Source organism: Lissotriton helveticus, chromosome 7 (genome assembly GCF_964261635.1).
Source record: "Lissotriton helveticus chromosome 7, aLisHel1.1, whole genome shotgun sequence".
Taxonomy (NCBI): Eukaryota; Metazoa; Chordata; class Amphibia; order Caudata; family Salamandridae; genus Lissotriton; species Lissotriton helveticus.
The window spans coordinates 394,727,987-394,748,122 of NC_136068.1; the positions used below are offsets into that span (position 1 = coordinate 394,727,987).

The 20,136-nt window shown below is 43.6% G+C and overlaps 1 protein-coding gene across 1 annotated transcript in view; it reads right to left on the reverse strand.

Annotated features, from left to right (window-relative positions):
* MYH7B (myosin heavy chain 7B) overlaps window positions 1-20,136 on the reverse strand; it is a 114,840-nt gene that overhangs the window by 45,309 nt on the left and 49,395 nt on the right. The window contains exons 15-23 of the mRNA XM_078652244.1: window positions 19,637-19,807; window positions 18,313-18,492; window positions 18,092-18,224; window positions 15,754-15,830; window positions 11,788-11,875; window positions 10,380-10,497; window positions 9,452-9,575; window positions 4,942-5,078; window positions 2,725-2,980 (exon numbers count right to left, since the gene is read on the reverse strand). Coding sequence (XP_078508370.1) covers window positions 2,725-2,980; window positions 4,942-5,078; window positions 9,452-9,575; window positions 10,380-10,497; window positions 11,788-11,875; window positions 15,754-15,830; window positions 18,092-18,224; window positions 18,313-18,492; window positions 19,637-19,807 — 1,284 coding nt within the window. The remainder of the gene's footprint in view (window positions 1-2,724; window positions 2,981-4,941; window positions 5,079-9,451; window positions 9,576-10,379; window positions 10,498-11,787; window positions 11,876-15,753; window positions 15,831-18,091; window positions 18,225-18,312; window positions 18,493-19,636; window positions 19,808-20,136) is intronic.

A 20,136-nucleotide genomic window follows, 5' to 3' on the forward strand; every position in this document is an offset into this window, starting at 1 on the left:
TCCCTAAAAAACGTTTGGTTGAAGCTTGGTTGACAGAATAGCTTAGCAAACCTTCAGTGTCACCTTACACAAATATGAGTGTGTATCCGTCTAATTTAAAAGTAGTAACCCAAGAATATTGATATTAGAAAACATCTCATCAAAAGCTTGCTTATTGACCACCAGAAGTAATTCCTTTGCAATCAAATATGCCGTGGAAATAGCGTTAGTCTTGCAGTAGGGTCTTGAATCCCCCATTGAAGTGCATTCCCCCAACAATTTGCCCTCTGTAGTTTTACTCTTACTAAGAACTGAATGGGGACGTCTATTATAAAACAAGTAGGTTTTCTGGGCGTATTTTTGCTCGATTTTCTTTACTTCTAAGTCAACCACATGCAAGTAAAAAAATAGTAAGACATAGAACGCGCGCCTTTAAATCCAGCAGGAATAGCATGCAACAGTATTGTGGGTTTTACCAGTTATTACCTCAATATTAAGCTATTTAGTCAAAAACATGAGGAACAATTAACAATATTTAAATTTAGCAGGAGTACATTGTGCATCTTCAGGGGTGTATCTACCATAAGCATATAGTTGGTGGGCAGCATTGTCAATGATTGTGGTCAGGTCTCTCTTTGATGCCAGCAAGGTTGTAATGTGAACCTGTAGGGTTCTAGTGCTACCTTAGGGCTCTTGGATAATATCTTCAATATCAGACATCCTGTGCTCCACCTTGCAGGTCGTTTCTCAGCATGTAAATACCAGGCCTCTCCAGGTTCACTGTGACAGCTATAGAGACAATTGTTCTAATAATATGCATAGTCCTTTCAACAATACGCTGTTTCACAGCTGAACTTCGGAATCATACGTGTCTTCTGCTACTGCAAGTTCCTCTGGAGATGATGTCCCTTCTCTGCATGAGCAGATTGCAGACTTTGTACTCCCATTCAAAATATGATGGATTAGGCTCTGACCTGAAAATCTGCTCCAGAACATCAGAGAGCAGCTGGGCCCTAACTCACCACACTGACCAGTCCCCCATGTCTGAGTAATCTGCATTAGTTTAGGGGGTTTCCACAGAAATAGCCTTGCACCAAGGCAGCCTCCTACAAATGGCCAGGTCTCTGGTCCAACAGTCTCTCTTCCCAGCACTTGGAGGGACAAGAGTGTCTTGAGATTATAGGGCAACAGTAGGGTCATACAGGTAGATGCATCAAGCATTTTTGCGAGTGCAAACGGTGCGAATCGCAAAATTCGGCCGTTTGCGCCCGCAAAAATGGCATTTGAGATGCATCAAGGGTTCATGCAGTCGCAATTTAAGAATTCGCAAATAATTGCGAGTTCTCAAATTGCGATTGCATTTAAGGAATCGCAATTTGCGATTTCTTAAATGCAATGCATGAACCATTCCAAGATTGCGAATTCGCAATCTGGGGTCGCTATTTAGCGCGAATTCAATCTAAGTGGTAAATAGCAAAAATTTAGAAATATGCACTTTAGTGCATTTTTCTAAGTTGTATATTACACACACACATGTCCTTGGGACATGTGTGTGCGCAACACCAGTGAACATTACCATTACCATTTCAGGGGTGCAACAGGGTGTCCTTTGGACACCCTGGCACCCTTGAAATTGCGGCACATTTGCGATTCGCTAATTGCTAATCGCAAATAAGGAATGACTCCCCATTCATTCCTATAGGCCTTTAGGCCCATAGGAATGAATGGGAAAGCCCTTATTTGCGATTAGCAATTAGTGAATCACAAATAAGGAATCAGTAGGAATCGCAAATAACATTGCGATTCCTAAATGCATCCCGTTTTGCGAGTCTTTAATAGCGAATCCTTAAAATTCGCTATTAAGGACTCGCAAAACATAACTTTGATACATCTGGGGGTAAGTCCACAACCAAGATGGTGACCGTCATGTATGGCAGCATTAGTTGATTTTATAATCCAGCACACCAGAGCTTCAGACTGAAGCTGTTGCTAAACCACCAACATTGTTCTGACAAACTTTAGGTAGTCCCAATGACTTCTCAGTGGCAGGGCTGTGAGGAGCAGAACTAAGAGAGAATATATTCTGATGAATGTTCAAATGTTTGTTCATGGTCAGTCTATATTTAATAACAAAAATCCTCACATCTAATATGGGCTGTGAGAAATAAATCAGCACACCATAGCATGGCAGTTCAAATCAGTTCCATGAGGCTTTGTTTCACTTGTTCTGGATTTCTCAAAATTGTGTATTTTGAGGAACCAAAGAAAAGTAGGAGGCAGTGGGGAAACCTTTTGCCAAAAGACCACCGCTGAAGTAAAATTTTACTTTTAAAGGGCATTAACAACAAAAAGAGAAAGCTTGTAAAAACCGTCCAATTTTTCACCAATTAACGATAATAGCAAAACTCTAGATTACCTTTGAGAATAATCAAGTTCCCCACCAATATCTAATATACCAGTCAGTGCAGAACATATTGTCATGTTAATGTAGATATTTCTTTAAGCACATTGAATGCAATGCTGAAAAAGGCAATGTATGCTAAAATATGGAATGGATTTAGTTTTAAGGGAGGCAGTCAAGGACTGGAGATGCAGTAAGGTGACTTTTTTGAAGAGGGACCAATATTTAAAAGTTACTCTATATATTTGTTTGTGTGTGCTAAAATGTTGATAAGAATGCAGTGAAATTGCTAGATTCTTACAACCCGCACCAAGAGATGCCGCAGTGACGTATGTGTGACTTACTGCTTGAAGCTGGAGACCTAGGTCATTCTTCTCTTGGATCAGACTGACTTGTTTCTCCTCTAGCTCTTTCCTTTTTGCCTCCGATTTCTCCAGGGCCTCTTTCAGCTTCACAAACTCTTCTTTCATGTTGGCCATTTCTTTCTCCGTCTGAGCGGACTTCAGGAGAGGCTTGATCTTGAAGAAAAGCTTCATCCACGACCAGTTCTTCACGCCATTGAATGCTCGGATGTTCCACTGGATCACCAACAAGGCATCCCTGTGTTGTAGAAGGATGCAGTCAGACAAGAAGATAGAAATGCAAACAACTCCACTGTGTGCTTCAGCCAATGCCATCGGAGGTGATTCTCAAAGGAGAAGCTGTCCCACGGGGACAGCTTGTCCTTAACGAATCATTAATCCTCCCTACTCTGCAGTCGTCGCTTATCAATTGTTTCTGATCACAATAGCGATCGTAAACCATCAATATAAAGCATACTGAATCGCAAAACAGGGTGTGGCCCTTTCAGGAGCGGCTTTAGCGCTGGTGCGACAATCACTTTTGGCGCCCCCACATGCATCCGATGACAGCCCTACCACCTGCAAAAGTGTCCTTCATCTCTCCTATCATAAGATATTGCTAAACACAGCCCCCCCATCACAGGTCAGTGCCCAGTGCGGCCGCACCAGTCGCACTGCCCTAAAGCTGGCCCTGGGCCCTTTTCATGCTCCTGCTATTTGGAAGGAATCAGAGGTTACTTTTCAAGTCAGATTCACTTTTGTATTTTTCAAAATACTCTTTTGTGTTTGTAAAGCCTGTGAAGTTGCAAATCGCAGGCTTTGGGGACAGTTTTTAAAGACCTTTTCAAAACTTTTCAAGCTTCGGAAATGTCACAAAGGTTGCACAAGTTTAAATGTGAGAAAATAGAAGTTTTCTGAGCAAATTCTTCTGTAAAAACTGCAACAATTTAGCAGTGGCTAAATTTGGGACGTTTACAAACTTTGCAACATTTGTAAACTTTGTAAAGCTCTGCAGGCAAATTTGAATTTAGCTAAACCTTAGAATTTGTTAACAAGCTAACACAGTGCATATCGCAAAGAGAGTCCTGAAGCAAGGGCTCACTTCTATTCTTGTCTGTGCTAAAAAAAACATCAAACCACCTCTCAGCCACATTGGAACCAAGTGCTTGATGTCTCATTTGATTTGACCAATTCTCTGCCTATCGGGAAATGCGTTGATCCTGAAGGGCCTAGATTCCAGACTCTAGACCTCCATGGCACTCTGACCCTTCCCAGTCCTGCGGATGGTCTGAACCCGTTTTAAACAACTTTTCAAGTCTAATTAACATGTCATAAGTGAAAAGCTATTTCAAAAGGGGATGCATGATTTTCTTCTAGTAAAAAAGTCAGCTTTTATTGTGCTGTTGTTAATGTGGTTTGCATTGCTTTTACGTGCCTTAGTTTTTTTTTGTAAAACATTTTTATTGGCATTTGAGATTTTTACAAACATCACATCTTCATCGGCGATGGTAGTGGCGTACAGTTTGTTCCGTCCAGGGACCGAATATTGTGACATGTGAACATTTGGTTGTGAAGGATGTTGAGCCTTTTCGCTCAGTAGCAGTTTGATAACCTTGATAGGTACATTTCATTTAGTGTTTGAAAAATAGGTCAAAGTGATAGATAAATAAAATTGGGGGTTCTTTCTGCCAGCTACAAATATACAAGCAGGGACAGCAAATAACAGGTTGATGTAGACTATTTCAGGCAGTAGTTCCCAACACCTTGGACTAAGGATTAAAAACACGGAATGGTCAGGTACGGTAGACAGCCATTACCACGCGGTTTTTACACCGCGGTACCATTACAACGCGTCAATCACAACGCAAGCTGTTACAACGACTTGCGCTGGATGGCGCTCTGTACTAAGGAATCGCATGATTTACAATTCCAGCACCTTCCCTACTGTAACGTAGGCTGGAGTTGGAATAGTAAATCATACTATTCCAAAATCCAGCGCCTCCAGCGCAAGTCGTTGTAACGACTTGCGTTGTGATTGACACATTGTAATGGTACCGCGGTGTAGAAACCACGTTGTAATATCATACATCCGTCAGGTACTGGCTGCTGCTGGCCTTGATAGCGCTCGGACGCAAAGCGATAAAGTATGATGCCTGAGGATGCTGGGAACGCACTAAGGCCAGCGGTGCTGAGCAGTATGCCCCACGCCGGCGTCCATACCTTCTGGCGATGATCTTCTGGTACTCAATGCGCGCGAGCCGCCCTCGGCTCCGGGCCTGCATCAGGGTCAGGATTTTCGCCAAGCGCTCATCCCGCATCTCCTCCAGCAGGCCAAGGAGGCCAGCCTTGAAGAACACCTGAAACAAGAGAGTATCCTCAGGAGACCAAGCCCATCTCACACCGAAGAAGCACAGTGGCAGTGGCTGACTGGCTGCACTCTCTGGCCAGCAGCATGAACCTCTCCTACCCCAACCAGTGAATAAATATGTATTGTTTAATCAACAAAAATCATCGCAATCATGGAGATTAAAAGCAGCAGATTTCTTAAAACAGAGACGTCAAGCATTTTGAAAAGACACATTACCCCCCGTTCTCCGCCTCTCCATTTCTCCTGCCCCCCCGTGCAAGCTTTAATTAATTTTCATGTGCTGGGGAAAGTCAGGGATAAATTGCCAATCTGTCCCTGGCTCTGTTCCTGCTCATAACAAGCACTGGCAAAGTCAATATGCCTGGCGTTGGCCAGCCTGTGATGTTTTTGTGATTACTATTTTCTTATTTTTTTATTCAGACATGTGCAATAGACTTAAAGAGGGTAAAAGAAATACAAAATAAAAGTGCTGCCATCTAAAGGTGGTATGCATATGTTTACAAAAAGTAACTAAAAATGACTGCAAAAATACACAAAAACAGGAAATGGCAGCAAAAATAAAAGCAGAGAATGGCCCATCAGCACTGGAACTGGCGGACTACTTTCTCGGTGGAGGTACACACCTGCAACTGCGAAACTGTCATCACTCACATTGAGGGGACCTAACGGCTGAAGTGGGCTGATCTACTGCCCCATGCTATAGGCTGTGGTGTGTGTAAGCAACACTTTTTTTTGGGGGGGGCATGCGGCTGGTGAAACATTTAAAGCAATCTCCAGGCCAGGCCTAACAATAGTGCTCACAGGTGGCCAGCATGTGGCACATGAGGTTGATAGTATACTTGGGATATAGCTTTCATTTTTGTTTTAGGCTACCCCAAAGAGAGTTTGAGGATATGAATGGACTAGAGTAAACCAAGAGTACAGCAAAACAGAAAATTAAACCTCCCCTCAAGTGTTGGACCTTGGTAGAGACTAGAGCTAATTTTTAGGTGTAGAGCCCCACAGCTTTTCTTAGGAACCCATCACCAGCACTGTCAGTTTCCAGGGAATACTGCACATGAAGTATAACTTGTCTTAATTTCACCCTATGCCTCTTTTTTCTGCCATCATCTCCTTCCGGTCTTGTTATCACACTCTTACAAATTCTTTTGCATCCCTTTAACACTGTTGTTCTATCTTTCTCTCTTTTCTATCTCTTGCTTTGAGTCAAAGACTGATTGTGAAAAAAGTCCAAAAAGTATAATGGAGGTGACACAACATGAGATCACTCGCACAAACTAAGGACTATTAAGCAGAAGAAGATCTCCAGGTTGTGTCCATGAGGCCCTCCCATGCCTAAAGTCACTTGCACTGTATCTGGTACATTAAGAGCAGCGTAGGAGGTTCTTTTCCATAGACATTTGTATTTAAATATGTACCCGCTGAAATGTACCTGCCACTATCCCCCAGAGTCATCATTGTCCTGTTTTGCGAGTCCCTAATAGCGATTATTAAGGAATCGCTATTAAAGACTCGCAAAACAGGATTCATGTAGAAATCGCAATATTATTTCCGATTTCTACAGCTTCCTTATTTGCGATTAGCAAATTGCTAATCGCAAATAAGGATGCGATTTCAAGGGTGCCAGGGGGGTCCAAAGGACACCCTGTAGCACCCCTGAAATGAAAATGTAGACTGATGTTGCGCACACACATGTCCAAAGGACATGTGTGTGTGTAACATACAACTTAGAAAAATGCACTAAAGTGCATTTTTCTAAGTTTTCGCTATTTACCACGAAGTCAGACTTCACGGTAAATAGCGGCCAAAAATTGCGATTTCGCAATTCTAAAATGGTTCATGAATTGCATTTAAGGAATCTCAAATAGAGATTCCTTAAATGCAATTCCTCACAATTTAGCGATTTCGCAATTTGCTATTTTTGCATTTGGGATGATGAATCCCAAATGCAAAATTTGCGCTCGCAAAGGGCCAGATTCTCAGAATCTGGCCCTTTGCGAGCCGATTTTCCCTTGATGAATCTGGCTGTATGTGTTTTATGTGTTTTTACTTCACGTGTTTTTTATGTATTTATCACAATTGAATTGTAATAACTTTCAATGAAATAAGTTGATATGTATTTAACGGACATAAATGTCTAAATAAAATATTTTTTTCATTCATTCATATTTCATTCCACTTCAATAATCCTTTGTACACTTGACTTTCCAAAGAGGTTCTGATAGTAAGCAGAGAAGGCTGACTTCAGGGTGTGGTAAAGGGATACCAACTCAGATGCAGCATAACACAGTAGTGTCAAATCTATAGAGTGGCGTCTCAAACTTGAGTGCCCCCCCTTCAAAGTACATAGAGGGGCCCCCACTGGACCAAGTCAGGAGCCCACTGCCTTGCACAGTGCCGGAAGGGGGGCCCCTGGTGCCCCCCACACTGCAGGTGCTAATGTTACACCAATGAATCTATGACTCCTCTAGAGATGAGGGGCTTAATTTACAGGGCAATAAAATAAAACTCTCAAAATAGCTCCACATCTCACTGATCACACCATGTACATGCTTTGCCTCCCCTACGTCCAACTTACAACCACCCCACCATACTTTTTTGCTCCTGGAAAAAACATTGAGTACCCTTGGTCTAATGTGATCATGCAGGAGCTAATCAAAGAGGAAAAATGAGTGTAAGGGGATGGGGCCAGATGATTACTAGAGCAAACAGGAAGACACCTTTCACTGCCTCCCTCGCAGAAGAACAGTCACCGTGAACGAACTCATATCCTCAAACTACGAACAACCAGTAGGGTTTCTGAGGTGGCTGAACTAGAGGAGCTCCCTCTGGTAGCCTGCAGTACTTGGTTACATGTTCAGTTGCCCATGTGAAACTGGGTGAAATTTCCCCATCTACTGGTTACATGCAGTCAACTTAACCAGCTTCCAAAGAACCGCCTTACCCTTAGATTTTTGGCCCCTCAGCTGTGGAATTCCCTACCCTTGTCTATACGGTCCACATCCAATCTGTTGGCCTTTAGGAAGGGTCTCAAGACTTGGTTATTTTCTAATTAGAAGCTCTACTGTTCTCTATTCCTTTGTTTTAACCCGTTTGTTGTTATGTTTCTCAGTTTCTTCTCTGGGTCTGGAGCACAAAAGCGCCGGGACACTCCTTTGGAGTAGCCGTTGCGCTATACAAGACCCATATATAACATAACATAACATAACATGAAATCCACACTCAATGCAGCAGCTAGACTTCTCTCCTGGCAAAGAAGAAGTGTGGCTCAATGGTTAGAGCGGCAGACCCTGATGCAGAGGTCTAGCCCGGGACCAGGGTTCAATTCTCGCCTCGGCGGGTCTTGGGCTCAATTTCCTCGGACCTGATAATTCTCGCCTCGGTGCCTATTCTAATCATGGGTCCCACTCTGCAACTCTGGGCAATAGCTTGCTTAATCTCCACAATGGCCCCCACAACGCTAGGATGCCTGGCTTCTCCTTGGGGGTGCCCAAGAGTGGGCACTTCACAAGGAAAAGCCAGGAAGGGTTCCACAGCGGTATTCGTACAAGCGCCGAGATACCCCAGCTGGGGTCGATTCATGCGCTATACAAGTACACTACATTTACATTTACAAAGATGCTAGTATCACATCACTCCCACACTTAAGATACTCAACTGGCTACCAATTGAAGTGAGAAACATATTCAAAATGGCTTGCACAACCCATAAAGCCCCCTGCACTGAAAAAACAAACTACCTTGAAATAAAACTGTCAAATGCTGGCCAAAAGAGGCCACTGTGAAGCTCAAACACTCTGCTCCTGATTCCGCCTAAATTTAAGAAAGAAAAATCATTCACCCGTTCCTTCCTTGGAAATGCGCCTACAATCTGGAATGCTCTGCCACAAGATCTACGAGACAATCAATCATTCCTAAACTTTAAAAAAAACTTCAATCATTTCTCCTCAGCAGATACCTGTACCCACCATCCTAAAGTAATTGACTTGCTCTGATGCACTTCCCCCAACCATCAAAGAGCCCGAATATCACTACCTCAGGAGCTATCTATTCATATATTACTCCAATCTCAGGAACATCCTTCCATCACTGCCTCCAAACTTTTAAAATTATCTATACCACCTTATATGTTATATTATTACCTTGTATGACTACTAGTTTTCTTGTGTACTCCTTGTCAATGTTCTCTATGCAACCTGTGTAAAGCGCTTTGATACCCTCGGATCAAGTTTGCGCTATATAACCCCCCCCCAAAAAAAAATAGTACAGCAGTGTTTTGAGTAAGAAAACAAATGGTCCAGCTTGATCTATACATTAACAGTGCTTTATATAGGATTTGGTGTGTCCTTAACAACCACCTTACCTTAGTGTGGCCAAATTTGTACTGCGTGTGGTCAAGGTCCAAGGACCCCAGTAATTTTTCTGTGGCTTTTCTGCTGTCCACAAACTTGTCATCCGGGATGGCATTAGGGTTCAGGATCCGATACCTGTGCCAAAAAATGAATGTAAGCCTTAGTGTTTCTTTCTGTCTGCAGATTCTGACGTCACTGGCTGTGGGACTGAGGACTCAAATGACGTGTAGAGCTTATGCCATTTTTATGGACCCAAACGACTTTTGTCAAAATGGTGCCACGATCAAGCACCTTAACACTCATGACAGATTGTGTAACACGAGCGGGGGAGCTGTGGAGGCATATTTACACAGCGGATCCATCTTTTATATAGTGCGTTAAGGTGGACAACATTATTTTACCATCTAACTATACCAACAACACAATGGGGTGATACAATATACATATATGGACTCTATAAATATAGCGTGTGGCTATAATACCTCTGTAAACATACCAATTGTCACTAACAATCCTTCTTTATCAACAATATTACAATAGTATGTCATTTTATTGTGTAAGTTTGCCAACTATGTAACAATATGTTTAGCAATCCTTTATGCATACAATTGTAAAGGTTTTACACCCTTCCCTCCCACCAGTTTTAGATACTTTGCTACCAAGAGCAATAGACCTGTGAAAACCAATGGAATATTAACCCCGCAGGGAACAGAACCTGAAAAAGTCAACACGTCCGTGAGTACGGTTCCTGCTGTGTGGCCTTTGAAAGTATGGTTTCCTTGGAAGGTTTAATTTTTACTAGTCAGACACCCCAGGGCTTGAGGGTGCTAGGGGAGATGTTGCAAGGTAGGTTCAGCGCAGTAGGGGTAATGTTTATGGTAAAGAGTGAAACCTTACTGGTGAGCAGCAACAGGAGATAGCAGGAGTAAAGCAAGTTACCGTTGTTTGAAATCGGCGTAGTGAAGCCTGTTTGGGAATCCTTTGCGGCAGATCCTGATGCCCTCCAGAACGCCGTTACAGCGCAGCTGGTGCAGCACCATGAAGGGATCCATCACACCTGCAAGAGGGAGCGAAGCCATTAAATGCCTAACCCTAAATCGACCTATCACTGCCCTGAGGTCCTTGTCCGCCATAAGCCATTAAATGCCTAACCCTAAATCAACCTATACCCGCCCTGAGGTCCTTGTCAGCCATAAGCCATTAAATGCCTAACCCTAAATCAACCTATACCCGCCCTGAGGTCCTTGTCAGCCATAAGCCATTAAATGCCTAACCCTAAATCAACCTATACCCGCCCTGAGGTCCTTGTCAGCCATAAGCCATTAAATGCCTAACCCTAAATCAACCTATACCCGCCCTGAGGTCCTTGTCAGCCATAAACCATTAAATGCCTAACCCTAAATCAACCTATCCCTGCCCTGGGGCCCTTGTCAGCCATAAGCCATTAAATGCCTAACCCTAAATCAACCTATCCCCGCCCTGAGGTCCTTGTCAGTTATTGAGGTTCTTATTTCTGCCTGACAATGTGCAGTACACATCCACATTATGGCAAAGAATTCTGGATACTAGGTCAGTGCCTCATACAGCTCTGTGGACATCACATTACCACTAAAATACAGGGTTTATGGCGATACCGATCACCCTCCCCAAACATCCAGCAATGTAGCTGCTGCTGGAAACAGACATTGAAGACCCATCAGTTTTATTGAGCCAATCTATTTCCTGGCCAAGGCCCACTATTAAAAGCGAGGCATTGCTGCTCCCTCAGAAACAACCAACACAAGGGAGCTGTAAAACGTTTCACAGCAATGTCTCTGTCCTCCATGCTGAAGTAAAATCTCCTGAGAGCCCCAGGGGCACTGGAAGGATATAGAAGATAAAATGTGAAGCAACCTGCTTCCCCGAAAGACTGTCATATGGAGGGCTTGGACAAAATTGTGGACAAAAATAGTAAAAAAGTCCCACTAACACATTGATCCCCATTGTTTTCTTTGTAAAATGTACATCAGTTGCCAGCACTGCTGTAAAGTACATCCCTGGACAGAAGCTAGAGACTGAGGCTAGGGCATTAAGTATTCAGAAGTTTGCAATTGGACAATTCACTGTGGTTAATGTTGCCTGAATGTGGCCAGTGCTGTGGTTAATGCCAGGCTTCACAAAGTTAACACTGCTATTTTTGTAAGAAAAATTCTGAGGCTACCAACACCGCCTACTCCTTCCCACCCAGTCACCAAAGCACTCACTTGGTATTGTCTATTACCTAACTGCAGTTTGAACTGCCCTTATCATTAATCCCCTATTTCTGTTTTTCACAATACTCAGATGGCTGTTCGCAAATGATACCTACCTGGAGTTTTGGTCTCATTGGGGATAATACAACGAACAAAGTGGGGTTGGGTGGAGCGCAGGTTGGTCATCAACTTGTTCAGGTTTTCCTATAGGACAGACATTCAAAGTTGCAGTTTTAAATGAAAATTAGATGTTTTCATGCATCTAAGCTTGTCTTCCGAAGAGACAATAATGACACATGACATTCTTGTCTGCCACCCATGTCCCTGATTTATCAGAATCAAACCAAAACATTGGCCATCTAATTACATCCATTGACATCCTTGTCAATGGACAAATGATTTCACCACAGTCATCCCAAATCACAGCACAAAAGAACATCCTTTCCATCCCCCACCATTAACATTCTGTTTGTGACTATGCCCATCATCAGCCTTGTGACAATAAACCCTGGGCCACCCCCGACCACTGAACATTAGAGTGCATTCTTGCCCATTCTCAATCACTGAACAACAGAGTACATTCTTGGCAGACCCTAACCACTGAAAGCAGACTGCAGCCTTCACCAACCACAGCCGATGAACAAAAAAGTGCAAACTTGGCCACACTGACACTGAACAACAGATTGGAGCCTTGCCCAGTCTTGGCCATTCATTAATAGAATGCAGCCCAAGCCAATCATTAACACTGTGTAAATTAAACAAGGACAACCCATATATGCCCACCAGAACTAGGGAATTATACAATATCATGTGGTTGTCCCATAGGACTCATTTGGGAGTATTACCTATTGTGGTAATCAAAGGAAATTCATCAAATTGTACGTATGTGGATTTATGAGATACATTAAATGATTCAAGTCAATAGAAATAAATTAAATACAAGCCCTTTTTCTCAGTAGTTCACATATTCACACCCCCTCCCATAGTTGTCATATAATTCGTTCATATTGGATAAAACATGTTTACGTTAATACAGTATCCAGAAGACACTTTGTTGTATTATCAACCTCAGGATTTTTACAGTAATTTCTTACATTCCTGTGTATATGTGGTTTGTATGTCACTTATTTCTAATTTCCATGTTATTTTGTACAATCCTTAACACTGCATTGTGTTTGTAGTCATGCCCATCCCCACCCAATAAAAAATAGAGTGCAGTCCTGCTTATCTCTAAGCCCTGAACAACATAATGCAGCCTTGGCCAGCCCTAACTATTGAACAACGAGCCCACCATTGGCTATTCCCAACCATCGGCATTGTTTTTTTCAGCCATGTCCATCCCCAATCACTTAACAATAGAGTAAGGTGTTTGTCATCCCCAACCACTAACCAACATAGTGCAGCTTTGGCCAACCCTAACCACAGAACAAGAGAGAGCAGCCTTGTTTATCTCAAACCACTGAACAGCATAGTGCAGCCTTTGCCATTCCCAACAATTGGCATTGTGTTTGTAGCAATGCCCATCCCAAATCCCTTGAACAGAGTGCAACTATGGCCAACCCCAAACATTGGCATTGTGTTTTTAGTCCTGTTTATCACAACAGACTGCAGCCTTGGCCGTGCCCTAGCACGAGCGTTCTCCCTGCAGCCATTGATCTAAAAAAACATTTACCCTCTGACTACAACTTTGGCCATCTCCAGTCACTGACGATCAGATTGAAGCAAAAGCTGTTTACAAAGAACGCCTGCCTGGTTGCTCCCATGGCAAAACTGACCAGAACCAGGATACATGGATAATCAACAAAGACCACCTGAAAAAAATTCAGTACATATTCCGATGTTGTTGGAATATACTCAGTGTGTTAAAATACCCCTCACACACCAAAAGGGCCCTTGGTGTCATGCTTCATCATCGGGGTCTTCCCGCCCCCGCTGCGGGACGGGGCAGTGCTGCGACAAGCGGCTACGCCGGAGCACCTTTTTATTGTGAGTGCTATGTGAGTGATGATGGAGTGAGTGTCAGTGGGGTCAGGAGTGATAAACAGTGAAATTAAAAGATACCTGGCCTGGTGTTTAGAAAAAATTATTTAATAGGCACTGGCTGGTATCGTTAAAAGGGGTGAGGCGGAGGGCAAGAACGGGTTACTAGTCTTGCTCTCCTGTGTGGGTCAACATGTTTCGGGGCGACATGCCCCTTCGTCAGGACCGGGTATATAGATCCCCCTGTCACTCACTAATGCGCTCCCACAGATAGAGAGTGTTATGTTTGATCAATGTGTATAGCTACACTTTATAGATACACGTGAAAAAGCTAGGTCAGTAATACTGATGATATAAGCTTTTTGAATGAGGAGACAATGCCCCATGAGCCAAGCTGGGCGAAGGGTACAGAGGGTCCAATCAACCCCCACACCTCAGTGCTTCCTCCTTCGTCAGTGGCTTCCGTGGTAATGGCACTGAGGTGTGGGGGTTGATTGGACCCTCTGTACCCTTCGCCCAGCTTGGCTCATGGGGCATTGTCTCCTCATTCAAAAAGCTTATATCATCAGTATTACTGACCTAGCTTTTTCACGTGTATCTATAAAGTGTAGCTATACACATTGATCAAACATAACACTCTCTATCTGTGGGAGCGCATTAGTGAGTGACAGGGGGATCTATATACCCGGTCCTGACGAAGGGGCATGTCGCCCCGAAACATGTTGACCCACACAGGAGAGCAAGACTAGTAACCCGTTCTTGCCCTCCGCCTCACCCCTTTTAACGATACCAGCCAGTGCCTATTAAATAATTTTTTCTAAACACCAGGCCAGGTATCTTTTAATTTCACTGTTTATCACTCCTGACCCCACTGACACTCACTCCATCATCACTCACATAGCACTCACAATAAAAAGGTGCTCCGGCGTAGCCGCTTGTCGCAGCACTGCCCCGTCCCGCAGCGGGGGCGGGAAGACCCCGATGATGAAGCATGACACCAAGGGCCCTTTTGGTGTGTGAGGGGTATTTTAACACACTGAGTATATTCCAACAACATCGGAATATGTACTGAATTTTTTTCAGGTGGTCTTTGTTGATTATCCATGCTTTCATAAGAGGAGGATTAGCCCACCGCGGTGCCGAGTTGCACCACCTCTTCACTCCCTTTTTTTGATATTCCAGAACCAGGATACCCCATCTAGCTACAATGATAGCTTGAGGACTGCAGGCAAATGATACCTCAGGTCGATATTTATCTCCTCGTTCTCAGACAGTAAAGGTTAGGAATATGGTCTCACGGAGGAGCCAGTGTGACCAGAGAGAGAAAACATAGAGTCGTTTGTGGATCCAGAGGCAGCCTCTTTCAGGCATATGGCGGAACATGTGCTGTGTAGGGGCCACGTTTTCTTGTGCGACAGCAATGACATACTTTGGGGAATGCTGAGACTGAATTCTTCATGATCTCCATTCTAAACCTTAACATGACCTTTGGGTCCTGGGAAGGTAAGTGGTTGCCTGACAACTTCATTCAAATGAATAGGAAGACCTTTATTGCTGAGCTGTAGGGGTTCTCTGTACAAGGTGCAGTCACCCAACCCAGAGGAATTCTCACCTTAACACACTCTGGGTAGTCTGCAGTGAAGAGTGAGAAGAGAAGCAGCACAGACTTAAAGTGATGTTCATGTTGTAAGATATCTAAACATCACTGCAAGTCTTAACAGCTTCTCTCTCTATTGCAGAAAACGCCTCCAGAGGGCCATCTTGGTACTGAATAAAAGCAAGCCAATAATCCAATGGTCCCACCTCTTCTCCATCCGCGATTCAACCACCCTCTACCCAGAACCGAACAACAATGTACATACAGGTAATGAAAATAAGCAAACTTGGAGGTTACAGGCCCTGTGGTATGGAAAAAATAGCATGGTTAGTAAAATCAAGGAGTATCACGTCTTCCCGATGTCTACTTTTGCCTCTGTAGTTGCCAAATATTGAAGCCAATAAGGCGGAATTTGCCAGACCGAGGTAGTTCTTTCGGGGATTCTATCCACAGTGCTTAACATGTGCCATTCTGTGTCACTGTGTTTTCCTGCTCAATTGCCCACCTTGTGCAGCTGGGACACTGTCTGGAAAGAGGCTGCCTTCTTCCGCTTCTCTTTGACCCCCGATTTTGGTGGATCCCCTATAGAACAAAAAACACATTCATTTTACCAAGAGGTTATGAACATCCTATGCATAGCCATCTAACTAGTCAAGAGTGAAGAAATGTGCTGGTCATTATTGTTTCAATACTTGACAAGACCCTGAGAGACTCCGTTATAGAATTATAGATATCCTAGCATCTGTCTATTAACATTTACATTCTCTCTCTACCTACTAAATGCCAGATTCACCGATGGATACTCATAATGTTCCATTCAAGTTAAAAAAGCGACTTTTCAGCTTCTATCCTGGAATTCCTGGTCACAAAAGCAGATTTTTAAGCCTATTATTTCATATTCTCAGGCACAAAATTATACCATGTATGGGTGATTTTCTGTTTGAGGAAGTGAGGAAAGGAGACGATAATGGGGAAGAAGAGGGCACAAAGGTTTTAAACCCCCTTTTTTTTCTCGAAGTTTTATATAGCTCGAACTTGACATGAAATCAGGTATCGGAGCACTTTACATGAGCACCAGTTGCATTACATGAGGACACATTCATTTTTGTTAGCCACGTGGAGAATACATGATTAGTCCAGAATCTCAGGATGTTGAGCGTCGTTGCTGAGACTCGAACCCGGTTGCCTAGATTTGAAGCCCACCGCCCTAACAGTTAGGCTTCATCCTCCCTTTGCAGGTGGTTTTCCACATACATGTCACATAAACATTAAGGACTTCCAAAAAGGTATAAAGTACACCCCCATATTTCATGTGGGTTTAAATGGTACTGAATGGAACCCGACTCATCTTACTCAAAGCACTACAGTCTATGCATCCTATATGTCTGTCCTGCAAGTAGGAGTGTAAATCGTCCTATCTAGCTCACGCACAGATGCAGTACTGTTGCGAGCACACTACACTCTGCTCATCCTGTGTGTCGATCCTCTAGGCATCCATAAGTGGCATGGTCGCGCGACCGCTGACTGCATGTGCTTTAGATAAAAAAATTTAAAGTGTAGAAAAACAACCTTTTAATGACCTGTAAGACTAGGGGGCGGTCAGTGGGAACAGTCCTCCTGACATTCCTCTACTTGGAACCGCTTGACAGCCACCATCTTGGGGCTATCAAGGTGAGCGGTCTAGCTGTTTTTACACAATCTGAATGAGGGAGTGCTACAAAAGCAGCATGGTGGCGCAACCGTGTAGCTAGCTGTCAGAAGGAGAAAAATCTAAAGTCATTATCCACTGCACTTGGGAGCTGTTATTTTAGAGAAACGCTATTTAGAGGCACCTTATCTCCACTGGCTCCCAGTAAAGGAGTGGTGCATGTTTAAGGCCCTCTGTATACTATACAAGGCATTAAAGGGCACATGACCCAAGTCTTTACAACAAAGGTTAAACCCTACAGGCCAGCATGAAAATTGAGATAATCTGATGCCTGTCTGTTATCTGTACCTCCTTTTAAATAGCCTCAGATGTAATCCTTTAATAGAAGTTCTCTAGACTGATATTTTTCAGCTCCAAGATGCCCGCTGGGTGAAAGCTGCGCTCTATATATGATTGATAATGTTATTAATATAAAATGTTTGACACACCTCTTCCAAGCAACCCTTACAGCAGTCACGATCACATCGGAATTATAAGATCCACAGGAAAACCGCAGATCCACTTTATCTGAATATTGTGGCTGCAGAAAGTAGCTGACATACAAGGTGACACTCGAGAAAGGGGATTGCATGGAGGATTGCATGGAGGATTGTGGGGAGTGGGAAATTGCTGGGAAATCCAGATTCACCGGATAATTTCACATTTCTAAGGAGACCCTCAGAGTCCCACTTGTAATCCCCTGATAACTCCACCCACTTGAGTTACTAGTACTCCTAGTCACTGTAATTCCAGAGCGGGTGGCATTTCTGGCCACAATACTGGTGCACTTATTAAGAGGCCCACATTTGTCTGCCTTTCTAAGCTCCAATATACTCCCAAGTAGGATGAATAAAGTTATGGAACATAGAATGATAACAACATCTGCAATAGTCTCTTTCAAGCTTTCAAGGCGATTTTCAAAGCTTCTAACAGAATCTTTTATTAGACACTCACACTATTTATAAAGTTTCGAACGGAAACTAGCATTAACAAAAATTCTGGGAGTCAACCAAAGAAGGATGAGAGATTGAGCCTACTGCTCCAGGATTCTCACTTGTCTCCTGCAGACTGCACAGAAATCTCAGAAGGGGGTTCATAATCCCATTGAGGAGTCTCCCAGATCATGTGAGCACATTCATTTTATAAGTCTACTTACCTGAATAGGAGCTCACATAGTTTTCGTAAAGGCTTGCCAGGAGCTTGTTGGAAGACTTTTGGAAGACAGTTACCACTGTCTCGTTCAGGGGGTCCTTGTTCTTGTCCAGCCACCCCATGATGTTATAGGGAACCTGTCCATCAATAATAAACCCAGAGTTAACCTCATTGAACACACACCTGATTGGAAACATATACAACTAAAGCCATTAAATCACCTACCACACCAGCATAATGGACCAGTTCAAAGTGAGGCTCATATCGGCGCTTCTTGTCCACCTTTGGCTTCTGAAAGTTAGGTGACTTTCCCAGGTGGTTGTCATACAGCTTGGCTTTGAAGGTGGTATCTGTGGCCTTGGGGAACATACACTCCTCCTCCAGGATGGACAGAATTCCCAAGGGCTAGAGCAAGACATAAAATTATTAGCATTTTCAAGTGATCTAATATGCAATTTTTAATCTATCATCCTTTTCAAACGTGAATATATCATGTTGTAATATTATGTTAATAATTTGTATAACCTTTTGCAATTGCAATGGTTTTTATTAACTATGCATTAATAAACTTACTTACTTAAATAAATAAAAAACACACCTATTCTCTAATTAGCATTGTGAGTACTGATAATGCGACTTTTTGCGAATAAAGGGTCTTATTACAATGACGGTGGAACCGGCATCGAAAGCCCGTTGGTGGCGGTCCCACTGCCATTGGAATGGGGATTCCCGCCCGCCACATTAGGATAGCGGGCGAATGTATGGCGATCGGAGAGACCAACCGACACGGATCGTCGGAGGAAACTCCAATCCCTACAGTGGTGTGGTGGTGCCTGCCAGGCACAGCCGTAGGGATTATGATATCCCTCTCAGCCGGCTGTTTCATGGCAGTTTACCCGCCATGAAAAGGCTGGCAGAAAGAGACATTGGGGGCCTGTAGTGGGTCCCCCTGGCCCTCAGCTGTGGGTTTTGGGGGCACCTATAGTGAGTGCCCCCCTAAATATCCCTGCACCATGTGGCAGGCACCGCATGGTGCTTGCCACATAGTGCAGGCATATGTGTAGTGTCCTCTTTTTGTACTGCGGCTTGTGTTGCAGCCCGCGGCACCCGCCACAATACAAAATATAAGCATTGCGACCGCCCTGGTGGAGGTTGCATCCTAATGCCTTTGTCGGGACTGCTGACAGCCTGTCAGGCAGCCCATCGCTATCATAATAAGGCCCTGTGTTTTATTTCTTAGTTAACACTCAAGGGCAACATAAGAGGAGTTGGAAACTGGCTAACCTTTGACCTCCAAAACCCTTATTATTAATGATCCAATGTTAACCAGTGGCACCGACAGGCAGGTTCAAGTGAAAAGTGACAGCGCAGCCACATGTCAAGCAAGGCGATAGGTGTTTTGGGGGAGGGCAGGCTCCTGGTGGCTTGTCTCTCACTCCACTGGAGATCACGAACAGTAACGACTGAGAGGAGAGCATCTGTATGATAGTGCTGCCTAGTCAAAGAGGGCGAGCTTTGTGTGCTGAGCGCATTTCAATGATTTCTTTACCTTTTCGATGAGGTCGATGCATGGCTGCAGGTCCAAGCCGAAGTCAATGAACACCCATTCAATTCCTTCTTTCTTATACTCTTCTTGCTCCAGGACAAACATGTGGTGGTTGAAAAACTGTTGCAGCTTTTCATTGGTGAAGTTGATGCATAGTTGCTCAAAGCTGTTGAACTGCAAAATAGAGGACATATGAGATATTAGAGGCACAGTTGGGACACGTGAAATGGATCTGCCCTGCTCGACCCTCAGCCCTGGAACTTGTAGGGAAACTACACATTGTCGGTAGCAATGGCTTTGGATTTTGTGTTATTATTTCAGTTAGTGCTAATGTGTTCTAACTTAAGTAGAATAGATGCTAGGTTATGGTGATCCGGCCCAGCAATATTTCACATACAGTGGATGATGGGAAGGCCTACGTTCTGTGAGCCGGACATCTTATACCTAATACCCTATTTACATATTTACCGGTCCATTTTTTTGGCATTCAAAATAGTGGTAAC